The sequence below is a fragment of the Diospyros lotus genome, chromosome 12, assembly GCF_014633365.1.
Source record: "Diospyros lotus cultivar Yz01 chromosome 12, ASM1463336v1, whole genome shotgun sequence".
In the NCBI taxonomy this organism is placed as follows: Eukaryota; Viridiplantae; Streptophyta; class Magnoliopsida; order Ericales; family Ebenaceae; genus Diospyros; species Diospyros lotus.
Window position 1 is genome coordinate 13,243,718 of NC_068349.1, and position 12,906 is coordinate 13,256,623.

Consider the following 12,906-nt stretch of genomic DNA (forward strand, 5'->3'; position numbering starts at 1 on the left):
TACAGAAAAATAGTTTGTTACAAAAATGCTCCTACGACATCATTTATGTTAGTTATTCTATGCAATACCTCCATAAGACATGTTTTTTGTATAAGATATAGTGAGGGTTTGAAGTTGAATAGTAAATTGAATACTCCCCCAAAAGAATGGAAGATATTACATATTAAATATGTATACACAAGCATAAATACACCAAACAGAAGAAGGTGAGACATCCCGCACGTAAACTAGGCCCCAGCTTTCACTGCATAATGCTGACTTAGAAGAAGGAACCCGTCATATTACAAGGACGAGAAGATTCAAGTAACCAGCAAGAGCAAAGGGTAGAAAATATTATGAATATTTGAATCACGTTGCAGCAGGAGAAAAGGGCAACTCCAGGGGTTATGATATTGATACACCAATAACAATATTCTACAAGACAACAGCAGAAGAGAAGAGGAGAGGAGAAACTAGAGAAAAGCCTACCTAGTGTGCTACTACTACTAATCCAATTATGTAACTCGGAGAGAAAACACAAACCCCATCCCATCAGAGCATAAATCAACAGCTACAAAGTTCACAGACACAGACAACGGCCAACTAAAACGCATCTGTAGTTTAATAGCCAATGTGGTCACTGGTCAGTAACAAAGCTCATTTAGAATAGAAGAATTGCATCATCAGCAGGATTTGACTACCCAGGAAGGGTCACGTTGATATCAGCCGGCTTGTTCCTCGAGTCTGGTGGCAACGGACTCCAGCTATCTCCGCGAAAGGAAACAGATGTTGAGAGATTTGGCTTCGGTGTGATTGATGCTGGTGGTGGCGCAGCGTATGTCTCTTCCATCTCCGCACTAGAGATTGGGATTGCAGCAGTGGGTGTAGCTGTGGTAGTTGCGATGGTCTCCGTTTTCTGTTTCTTAGGTTTTTGTTCATGCTGGTTCCCAGCCAGAAAACTGCCTACGACGATCTGATTTAATAAAACAGACGGTGACGAACATCATAATCTTTATCACCTAAAAGATCACGGCAGCAAGCAAGAAAAGGGGACAAAATGGCAAATACCTGCACAGGGCTGGCAGCCACTAATAGACCGGCAACTCCACCCCCAAGTACTCGTCCATCTGGGCTTGCCAAAGAAACGCTCATGCCACCAGATCGGTTCCTTATTCCTCCAGTCTCAGCTGGCATAAATGATCCAGTGAGGGAGAGTATCTCAAATCGACCCTACAAGAAAAACACAATAGGAAGATAAGGTGCGAAGTCAATGACGTGGAAAATAACAGTGATGAATATACTTAGAACCAAAGTAAAAACTGAACATGATTTTAATAGGGTTATTCAAACAACAATTATAAAATATAATCTTAAGAAAAAAGTCTAATAACTGAAATAAATTATGAAGAAAGGAGTTAAAAATTTTGCCAAGCACTGCAAGGACACTAATCAATGACAATCATTGCTGATTCACCAATAACCTTGATTTTTTAGCAGGATGGGCAACAAAGGAAGCGAAAACCCCAAAAGAACATGGATTGACATGGCAGGAAATATGAACCTCACTAAAACATGTAACTGCAATAGTGAGATTAATCCGAACTTTTTTTGTCATTGTATCAAAAAGTAAATTTTTAAGGCACCAGACAAAATACACACTGATTATCCAAAATGTTTAATCCAGCAAGCAGAATACTATGTATTTAGTAGTCAGAACAACTACAATGACATTATGCCATGTGGCTGCCATCATTCACATTTTGGCATTGCACCTTTTTTACAGCAATTTCCAGACAGGTAAAGGAAACATCAACATTGACTCTAAATGGTAGCAACTACCTAAGTCAATTCCATAGAGAAAATTAAGCAACGGACTAAAGTAATTAAATTATTAAGGCATAATTAACAAGGATTGGAACATATTGAGCTCCAGATGAGCATAAAATTTAAGTATAACAGGCCTTCTAAATCAAATGTCTAAAAGCTTTACAAAAAATCGTTTGCAAAGGCAGGCAATTGAATCATCCCCAACGAATTGGCACAGGTTTATCTGGTCAATCTTTAGAAGCAAAATGTTCCCTTCCTCACAAGTTAACTGATTGTTATTAGGGAAATGGCCATGCCTTCCTGATATCTGCTCTATAATCAATATGCAGAATCCTATTACTCAAACCCAGTTAAAGAAGACCAAATATCCATGGGACTGGATGATGGGCAATCCCACAAAACTGTGGATCACAAATACTGGTGGGTGACCGCTGGCTGCAGGGACCTTACCTTTGCCCTTATTCCTAATCTTTTAATATATTACATCATTTTTAACGTACTATAATATATATCATTAGCTAAAAAGAAAGTTCTATCAAATGGCTAGACCAGTTTTGCCATGTGACATGTTGGGTGATTAATAAAACATGAGCAAAATATGATCATAATCAAGTTAAGAATGTTAGGCTGGATGACTATATAAGAAAAAATAAAATTAAGTGAAACTATCAATAATTAAGTTGAAGTGAGACCTATTAAAATAAGATTCACGAGATGTAATTAAAATAATTTAAATATGTGAGGAAAAGACTAATAGATGCACTTGAAAAAAATAGAGAAGTTTGCAATGAAAGAAGTAAAGGAAGACCACAGAAAATCTGGTAGGAGTAGATATGACAAAGCATTTAGTGATGTTCATTACTGTTAACAAAGTATTTAGTTGATATTTATGGGATTCTAGAATTATAGAATTCTTGCATTTCCAGAAAACTCAAACTTGGAGGACCATTATGGTGCTGCTTTAGCACCTGCCGATTGTAATTTTAGTTATTACCTTACTTTCAACAGCTTTACTACTTAGGAAATGATGGAGTTGGATGAAATAGCATAATTAGCATTTTAAAGGAAAAATTAGATGTCTTAGATCTTAGAAGCTTTTTATTCCTAAAGGTGGATTTTATAGGAATCTTTGAATGTTATCTAGGGGATTAACCAAGTTTATGATGCAATCAAAAAGGAGCTCCAAAGCTTCCAAATTCTCTAAAAAGCAATCTCAATTAAATTTACATACATAGCTATGAAGGCTTCAAGACCTCTCTGACTTCAAAATTACCAAAAGTGGTAATTTCAGGCACACTCATAAAATTCATACAAACTGAGAAAAGCTACAGTGCAAAGATACAAAAACACATTTCCAAGTTTAAAGCATTTAATTTCCCAAAAAGATAATCGCCACAATACTAGTGACATGGCCATATCTCTTGTAAGGCCATTGTATCCTATACTATGTTTAACAGCTCCACGGCAAGTTCTCTTTAGCCTCACTCTCTCTTTTGCCTCACTTCATCCAGTCACCTCAAATGTGCGTCTATTAGTTATCCTCTCACATCTCCAAATCATCTTAATTGTGCCTATAGGTGCCACCCTAACCTAATAATATATAGTACCAATTCAAAGAGTTTTTTTGCCTATTTTGTAAGATTATCAGTCTTATATTTCCGTTTTTCTTTCTGAAAATGGTTGTCAGAAACAAACAGAAACAATGTTCAATAACCAAACCAAAAAAAAACGAAACAGTTAGACATTTTGGTAAATGTGATGGATGAATTTGTTGTGGCAGTGGGAAATGGTAATGAAGGGGCAGTGGAGGTGATTAAAAGTTAAAACAAGTCCTCAAGGCAAGTGAAATCCTTCGTCAACTCAGAAACATGTACCTATATTCATAGGCACAAAAAAGGGTACTCAATTTCCTATTTCCAAAAGTTTGAAAATGGAAACAAGAAAACAAGCATGTAGCTACAGGGGATCAAATTCATTCAATTTACCCTATTCTGACCCTACATTACTTGGATCATTTGGCAGCCCACAAAGTAGTTATAGGAGAGGAAAAGAAGGTACTGAAGTAGCACAATAATTATTTGGTCAATCACTCTTGCACCCTCATGGATAGAAATAAAAGTCTAGCCATCAGATCAAAGCTATACTTCCAGGATGCTAACTAATAATAGCAAGACTAAAGACATTGATTGACAGGACTAACTCTATTCAGAAAGCCACATGAATTTAAGAAAAAAAAAGAATTTTGGGCTTTAATGTGTGTGTGTGTGTGTGAGAGAGAGAGAGAGAGAGAGGGAGAGAGAATCAACAAATTTTTGTATTCAATAACAAAAGGGGCAGCTAATTTTTTATTAGCATACACCTATTTAAAGGCTAAAATCTAATCCTAACTAAGACATAATTAACCTAACTATAATTATCTTAACAGAATAAATAAAAGATAAAATCTAAAATTTAATAATTATTCCTCTTCAAAGTGCGCGCGCGGGAGAGGGAGAGAGAGAGAGAGAGAGAGAGAGAGAGAGAAGTTACTCATGTAGCAACCAAATAGGAAAGCACTCTAATAAATGTAACAGCGCATTTGCCAAGAGGACATATGTGTACAAGTGCAGCCATTAATATATCAGGAACAGCAACCAAAAATAGAGTTTGGGCCAGTGTGTGTATGTGTGTGTCAGAGAGAGAGAGAGAGAGAGAGGGGGGGGGGGGGGGGGGGGGAGGGGAGAGATTACACATCACCATCAACTCCACCTTACGCTAACCAAGTTAGGGTTGGTGGTGAGAGAGATTTACACATGTAGCAGGTAAATAGGAAAGCTGTCTAAATGTAGCAGGGCATGTGACTTGAGAAAAGTGTACGAGTGCAGCTGTTAATATATCCAGAATATTTGACAAAAAAAATCTCACCAAAAAGATTTAGACTATGCTTAGAGTTTCTCAGGTCAGTCACTGACATAAGATAGTAACAGTATACATATAGTTGATTTGTCATCCAAAAACTAGGCAAGTTCAATTCTACATTATGCTGTAATGTCTTCACAAAGTTTAAGGATTCTCTGAAAATAAAATAAAGCACAAGTAACCAAGATTTATTCTGCGAAAGGATTAGTTGCACACCTCATATGTCAATGTACCGCCAGAAGAATCAGGCTGGCGGAGCGTGACACTTGAAATTACACCACTTGCAGAAAGAATACATATAGCTCGAGGCCCTTGCTGAGAAAATGATATCACCTTCATGGTAACATCCTAAAAAACCAGAAAGAAAACCATTATGGTAGTAATCCAAACTAAACTTGTCATTCACCACAATAAAAATCACAATACAAGTTTATGAACAATTATGGTCAAGATTTCAGATCAAAAGGAAGTGATCCTGATAATACAATTGTTCCTCTACTTCCTTGACAAAAATGCTGATAACTACTGCAGGCAGTCAGCTTTGATTGTATATCAAGCCTTTTTGTGAAGAACAAAAAATCTTAATAAATGGCCATCATGGCCATTTTGTCTTGCCTATCCTTTCAGCCTCTTGCTTACATAAAAGGTTCGATAACAGTGTTACATAATTTGAATATTGCTCTCACTAGTCCATGACAACACTTCAAATCTAAGATCCATTAAGGAATTACTGCCATATTTACGCACTTTTCACCTACTTTTTTTTTTCAGAAATTGTTTCCAAATAGCATTTAGGTCAAAGCAAATCGTAGAAATTTCATCCTTACTTCAATCAACATTCAAAACCTAAACCATTAGAGAAATAAATCTAGGAGATTTTGGCGCAGTATTCACAAAGATACAGGGAAACCTTCAGAAAACCACCAAGTTTCCTAATGCTTACCTCTCCAGTATTGACAGTGATCACATGGGGTGTGAAATTAGCACCAACGGAGCATGAAACCCATTCACCTACAGAAAAAATTTAAGATCAGCAACTAATTATAAAACTTCCCATTGAGTAATGAAATTTATATAATGTGTGTGTGTGTGTTTGGGGGGGTGGAAGAATTTAGAGGAAATATTTCTTTACATTTAAAATGATTTAGATGATTCAGGAGCACCATTTAATATTTCATTTATTTTTTTGTTTTGCAGGCACTCTTCACTGGGGGCTGGATGTGACAACAGTGGGTAAAAGGATGCGTAGGGCAAGCATATACAATATTTCCTCTCAAGATGGAACAGTAACAAACTTGGAAGCACAGACACCTCATACTGGTTATGCGTGCATGTGTCTCAGTAAAAGGATGTCTAGGGTAAGCGTAAACAATATTTCCTCTCAAGATGGCACAATAACAAACTTGGAAGCAGAGACACCCCATACTGGTTATGCATGCATGTTAGACACGTTGAACGACAGACACACATGCAACAAGCCAAGGATATGTCGCCGAAACTTTTATAATTTTCATGTCCAAAGATCATGCTTGTGGCATGCCTAAGACACAGATGTTCAAATAAAAGGCTCAAACCTAATCTTATGAAACTTCTTAGAGACACATAGAGAGAGTTTGTTCTTATTCAAGTGCCCCCCCTCCCTTGGGGCTCTTCCTCAGGCAACAACTGTTTTAGAACCTACCTTCTGATGTTTTCTTTCCATATCTTTTAAAGCAATCATGAAATTTGGTGTTAATGTTTTATAAACTACCAAATCAGGTACTTTTTTTAGAAAGAGAACATGATTGTTGAAACTATATAACAACAAATACATCTATTACTGCAATACAGAAAAGCAATTCCATATATGTGCATTTGGTTTTTTGTTTTAGATGCATGCTAGCGACATTTTAGCTTATAGAGGAATACCCAATCATTGAAAATCTAATAACTGTGTTGCCAATAAATGCACGTATTATTGCAATAACAAAAAGTTATTCCACAAGTCTATATGGTGTTAGTTTTAGATACATTATAATGAATTATGAGTTAATGTGACATAATGATTTTTTATCCTGTGCACGTATTTTTGCATTTATTAGAACAAATGCAACCATTGGAAGATGGTTAGGGCACACCGTCCATTGTAATAAATGCTCTTATCCTGTGCCCTAAGGGTGCAGGATAGCAAAACCCTTAATACAATAGTCTCTCATTTAACCATTTGTTGATTTTTACTTGTTCATTATGATGAAAAGCAACTGTGTTTTTTAGTAATATGTAGACTATTGAGTTACAGAATACATGATTTTTTTAATTGGTTTGTTTTGCATGTCTTAATATATCTGAATCAAATATCGATATATATAACATTTATAAAATAACATATACACTTTGTTCTTTAGGATATTGTGTTGGCATCATGTCCATGTCATGTCAATATCATGTGGTGTCATTCATACTTCTCATGTCATATAAACACAAAAGTCAAAATTATTTTCATTAGATAGTACATCTCCTGAAAAAAAAAAGACATGTTACTTAAGAATTAAGGACAAAAATTGAGTGAAGGATACTATATTTCATAAGTTTCATGGTGAACCGTGAAACCCCCTTTTCCTGAGTCATGCAAAACTAACAATGACCACCAGCATTTATGAAAAACTTACAACACAGTTAACACGACTACATGCTTATACAATAAATAAATTGTGCTCTACTAATTAGTAAATATGTTGAATGAAACATTTGCAAAACTATTACAAGAATCACAATCAATTGTTTCTTGAGTCAGCATTTACCTGCATGCATAGAGAGCTCTATGTTTCATCCTTACGTCAAACTTTATTTCCCTGTAGAGTTTAATTGATTCTTTCTTTTCGAAACTCAATTAAACTAGCATACTCAAAACTTCATAGATGTTTTGATGAATGATTAATTGAGATAATACATATAATTAGGTAGAAATGAAAACACAAATATGCCAGTTAAAAAATAGGACAAGCAAATATCCAACATGAGATGTACAGGTTATGAACCATCAAAGAGAAACTCAAAGGAAATCAAATCAAAACTTACAGCAACCAAGCATAAAATTTCATGAGTTCCAAACTATTAGATGCTGAATGGTACAATAGTAACAACGATACAGTCAAACACACAAATCACTAACAACAAAATAACTGCAGGTATTAAATGCTGTATAATGTGAATTTGCTCCCATGTCCACCATAGGGGAAGAAAAACTAGATTACTAATCAAGAACAAAATCCATGTAAGAAACTAGAGGTATGACCTTGGCTATGCACAAAATAACCCTATATATTTATAGAAAAGTCAATTTCCCTGAAAAGTTCCAAATTGAAAGAGAGAACCAAGAAATTATACAAGCTCATTCCATTTGAACAACAAATATGAAAGTCCCAAATCAAAGAGACTCTAGGTGGCAGAATGAAGATGTAGAACAAAAAATTAAAACTAAAAGAACTTGCTATAAGAATTTATATAAATGCTGTAATGAAGAAAAGCTAAAGAGGTATAGGTTGGCCAAAAAAGAAGCAAAAAAGGCAAATAGTGAAGCAAAGTCAAAAGTCTATAAAAAATTATACCAACAACTTGATACAAAAGATGGAAAAGAGATACAAATAAACTAGCTATGGCAAGAGAGAGGAGGGGGCGCGGGGGAGGGGGGGAGAGATTTGAGCCGAGTGAAATGCATAAAAATCGAAGACTAGAAAGTACGAGTAAATGAGGAGGAGGTGGTCAAGGAGAGAAGGAAAGAGTATTTCTCAAAACTATTCAATGAAGGTAGAGAAACAAGTGTTATGTTGTGGCACCTCAGTAAATCTCAGTAAGATAAAATGTACGTGTTTTATGGACACATATGTCCGAATGATATAAAACAACCATTGAAAAGGATGAAAAGTAGTAAAGTAGTGGAACCAAATAATATAGAAGCATGTTGCCGCAAGGGAGAAGAAGGCATTTTTTGGTTTACAAAATTATTTAATGTGATCCTTGAGTCAAAAGAGACGATGGATGAGTGGATGAAGAGCACTTAGGGCCTATCTACAAGAATAAAGGAGATGTTCAAAGTTGTGAAAATTATATCAGAATCAAGCTAATGAGCCATGCTGAGACTTTTGGAGAGAGTGTTTGAACAAAAATTAGAAGAGAAACTACGGTGTCTGAAAACCAATTTGGTTTCTTGCTTGATAGGTCAACAATGAAAGCTAGATCCTTGCTAAGGGACAGAATGCAAAGGTATAGAGATAAACAAAATGATTTACACATGCTGTTTATAGATTTAGAAAGCTTTTGACAAAGTGCTTAAAATACTCCTATGGAGGATTTTAGGGAAGAAATGAGTATGAATTGCTTATATATAGGTTATAAAAGATATCACAAAGCAAAAATATGCTTTGAACATGAGATATTGAAGCTTTTCCAATTATAATTGAATTACAACAAGGATCTACTTTTAGCTCTCACCCATTTGCCTTAGCAATGGATGAACTCGCTAAACATATCCAAACAAAATTGCGTTGGCGTACACTATTTGCAGATGACATTGTGCTAGTGGATGAAAAAATGGTGAATACTAAACTCGAGTTATGGAGGAACACTCTAGAATCTAGAGATTTTAAGTTAAGCAAATTGAAAACTAAATATATGGAATCTAAAGTTTAGTGTAAATATAAGAGTGGATGATGGTATGATAAAACTTGAAGATAAAGTCATACAAAAAATATAAATTATTCGATTAAGATATCTTGGATCAATCATCCAAAAAGACAGAGAGATCAATAAAGATGGTATGAATAGAATCTATTCTATGGTATTGATGATATTGGTTTGTATAAATTAATTGTTTCCATTCAAGCAAAAGTGCCAAAGTACATGAGGCAGCACCTGCTCAACTTCAGGTTATGCATTCATGCATCAATTTCAACAAAACCCTAAATAAATGGGAAAAAGTTTACTTGGGAAAAACAGAAAACAACTTGTACCATTATGAATGAAGTTATCCTTGAATGGTAAAAATCATTGGAAAATAAATGAAGAGTCATCATTAAAAGTTTGATAAACAGCATTTTGAATTTATTTATAACAGTAAAAACTACACCTACAGGAAAACAAGAAATGGAGCAATTTAACTAACAACAATTTGATATCTAGTTTCTGTTAATCGTTCTGATGCCTAGAAAGTAAAGATGAATACCTATGAGCTTCAGGGAGAAGAGAAATCAAAACATAAGGAAATTAGTGAAATTTTTTTATATATTCAAGATGTAGTGCAGAGAAATGGCAGCTCTCGGGGACACCCAATAATTCCATTTTGCTATAGCCTATTCATATCAATTCTAAATTCAAAGAAAATTTAGCTAGTTTATTGGAACAATATTATTATTTGTTAAAATCAAGGGCAATAGAACACCATAAATTCCTAACATTCAAGTGCAGGATGCTGATAGCTAAGGCTGGAACTTTTAAGACCAACTTAGCAGAAGTAGAGAAATTTTATTAGACAGGTATCAATAAAAAAGTTGACATACTTGTTAATCACCACAGTGATCACAAAAATGAACGGAACAACTGATAACAGAGTGGAAAAATAAGATGGAAAACCGTAAATCCAATGCTCTTCCACAAAACTTCTTAGCCACTCGCGGCTTAGCAGAAAGGGTAAAACGGGGAGGGGCAAAAGCAGACATATTTTTCTTTTTGATGAAACTCTTGCAAAGGCCATTATCATGAATGTTCGACAAAGTTGCTCATTATCCAAGATCACAAAAACACCAGATGGTATCATGGGAAAACAAAGATGAAGATCTTTAAATGATCTAAAAGATTTCCTCATTTCCAACAGCACTGGTCCTCACCAGGTAATCCAACATGGGACCTTCCATGTTTAGCCCTTTTGCCCCTCTTGTTCTGATATTCCTAAAGAGGTGAGAAGTGCTAAACGACAGACACATATAATGAAGATCCATTCCACACCAGAAACCACAAGTCCCTATTTCAGGATCCAACTTGGGGCATCTAGTCACAGGCCCCACATCAATACCACACACAATTTTCACACACCAAACATCAATTTCTCAACCAAATCAAGTTAACCGAAACAACCAAAATCCACAAGTCTAAAACAGAAACCATCACTATGCATACAGAAGTAAAATCAACTTTAAAGAGCATAAAAAGAAGTGTACTTTGAGCACCCAGACTCTCCATGTCCATCTTGTACATCTGTTGCTTGCTGGCTGAGCCCACCGGCCGCATTTTTCCCCGCTTCCCGGCGGAGAAGTCGATCACCGGCGGCGTCGCCGACGGCTTCGGCGACAGTGCCATCGCTATCGTCCCGTCAGGTCCGTACTTCCTCGGCCTCCCCCTCTTCTTCTTCACAGTTAACGGAGCAGCCACCGCCGGCGGCTGCACGCCGGCTTCGTTGGTGGCCGCCGAAGTTGATCCAGTGGCCGGAGTCGGGTTTTCGGCCCGAGGTGCCACGTGGTACTCCGATGGAGCATCTGATCCCACCACTGTAACAGCGCCACTGTTCATACCTTCCCTTGCTTCCATACTAAAAAGACAAAAAAATTCCGGGATTTTCTCACCAAGAACCCATTTTTTCCCGGAGACCCAGACAGCTGAAAACTCCGGAAATCTGTGAAAACAAAAGCAGGATGTTGAGAGGAGAGATAATACAGCAGCACACCTCAAAACCCAAAACCCAGAAAAATGAACAAAGATAAAAATGAAACTGAAAGGAAAAAATTAAAAATAAAAATTTAAAAACACCTTGATTTTGAAGCTGGAGATGCTTAACAGTCTCGATAGAACAGAAAAAGGTAAAGTAAAGATTCAAACTAAAACAGAACAGAAGAGAGACTATTCATTTTCAAAAATTCTTGATTTTAGAGAAAGAAAGCAAAACTGAGATGGAGGTGTAATATAATGGAGATTAAATTTTTTTGTAAAAATAAAAAATTTATTATTTTCCTTGCAGAGAGAGAGAGAGAGAGAGAGAGGCAGAGAGAGAGATTGGGAAGAAAAGGAAAGGAAGAATTTTGTTTGTTTGTTTCCGTGTGCTGAGAAAATGGGAAATGGGTTTTGGTGGTGGGTTAAGTTAATAATTTAGGTGCTAACTTTTCTCAGATTGTCCTGAGCCTGATTGTTTGTTTGTTTAAAAATGTAATGGCAGTGGGAGATTGAAAATCAATTAAAATATTTGGGGGGTTGCTGATTTTGCAGACAAAATTATTAATTGCTAAAGCAGATGATGGGATTATCTAATTTTGTTATGAAAATGGTTGGAATCCGGCTGTATAAATAAATCAATAAAATAAATAAATAAATACTACTTGTTGTAGTTGTAGTTGTAATTGTAGTTGGGAATTGGGGAAAATTAGGTCGCCCAGCCAAGCCAAGCCATCCCATGCCATGAAGATAACCACTCATTTCTCTCACATGAAAACCTTCTTTTTCTCCTACTACTATTAATAATAATAATAATAATAATAAAAATCCATTTGCCAATTTGTATGTAAAGGTGCATGGTTGGGTGAGACGCACGTATAATTAATTATATTATATACTTTATTTGTTCCAAATTAAATATTTTAAAATAGACTAGAACCCTTCCCCCTCCCCCTCCCCCTCCCCCTTTTGATGGCAATGGGTATATTTTGTTCTCACCAAACCCAGACAAAGCAATATGAAAAGATGTGAAAGAAAGAAAGAAAAATACAAAAAAACAAACCATAAAAAAATATTAATGATTTTGCTGCCATATTTTGTGCTTTCCTTCCTTCCTTCCTTCCTTCCTTCCTTGCTTGTCCCGTGACATTGATAACCACACCTTTTAAATAAATATATATATATTAATTAATTATTATCAAACAACGCATGTGGTATGCCAGTAAATTCAGCACAAATTAAGGGCCTTTTTTCGAGGAAGTGTGCCACCGCTCCCATATCTTACCATCAATCTTTGATGTCATCTCGAAATTAAGGGACAAATCCATCGGATTTAAAAATTAATATATTTAAAATCACGCCTAATTCAAATTAACTCTTTAATTAATCCTCCTTATTCATTGCAATTTTGTCACATCTTTCAATAGCTAAATTCTTTCCTTAATAGAAAAAAATAATTAATTAATTAATTAATTTTGCTCGAAAAATGAAAGCCATGGAGCCTGCATATGCATGAATCTCCAACAA

General features: G+C 35.7%; 1 protein-coding gene across 1 annotated transcript; it reads right to left on the bottom strand.

The window, feature by feature from the left end:
- Positions 1-353: 353 nt before the first annotated feature.
- LOC127786783 (AT-hook motif nuclear-localized protein 1-like) lies at positions 354-11,785 on the bottom strand. The gene is made up of 6 exons (XM_052314440.1): positions 11,482-11,785; positions 10,896-11,347; positions 5,648-5,715; positions 4,921-5,052; positions 1,048-1,209; positions 354-952 (listed from the first exon to the last, which is right to left on the bottom strand). Exons 2-6 carry the CDS (start codon positions 11,260-11,262, stop codon positions 677-679), a joined length of 1,005 nt encoding a protein of 334 aa, XP_052170400.1. The 5' UTR covers positions 11,263-11,347; positions 11,482-11,785; the 3' UTR covers positions 354-676.
- Between the last annotated feature and the right edge of the window lie 1,121 nt (positions 11,786-12,906).

What these genes read in the sequence shown, in the direction of transcription:
- LOC127786783 (XM_052314440.1), bottom strand. Translation starts at nt 11,262, where the DNA reads ATGGAAGCAAGGGAAGGTATGAACAGTGGCGCTGTTACAGTGGTGGGA. An exon ending in GGAGAGTCTGGGTGCTCAAA is followed by an intron (nt 5,716 to 10,895) that starts GTACACTTCTTT and finishes TTTTTTCTGTAG; the next exon opens with GTGAATGGGTTTCATGCTCC. An exon ending in GCGGTACATTGACATATGAG is followed by an intron (nt 1,210 to 4,920) that starts GTGTGCAACTAA and finishes TTTTTCTTGTAG; the next exon opens with GGTCGATTTGAGATACTCTC.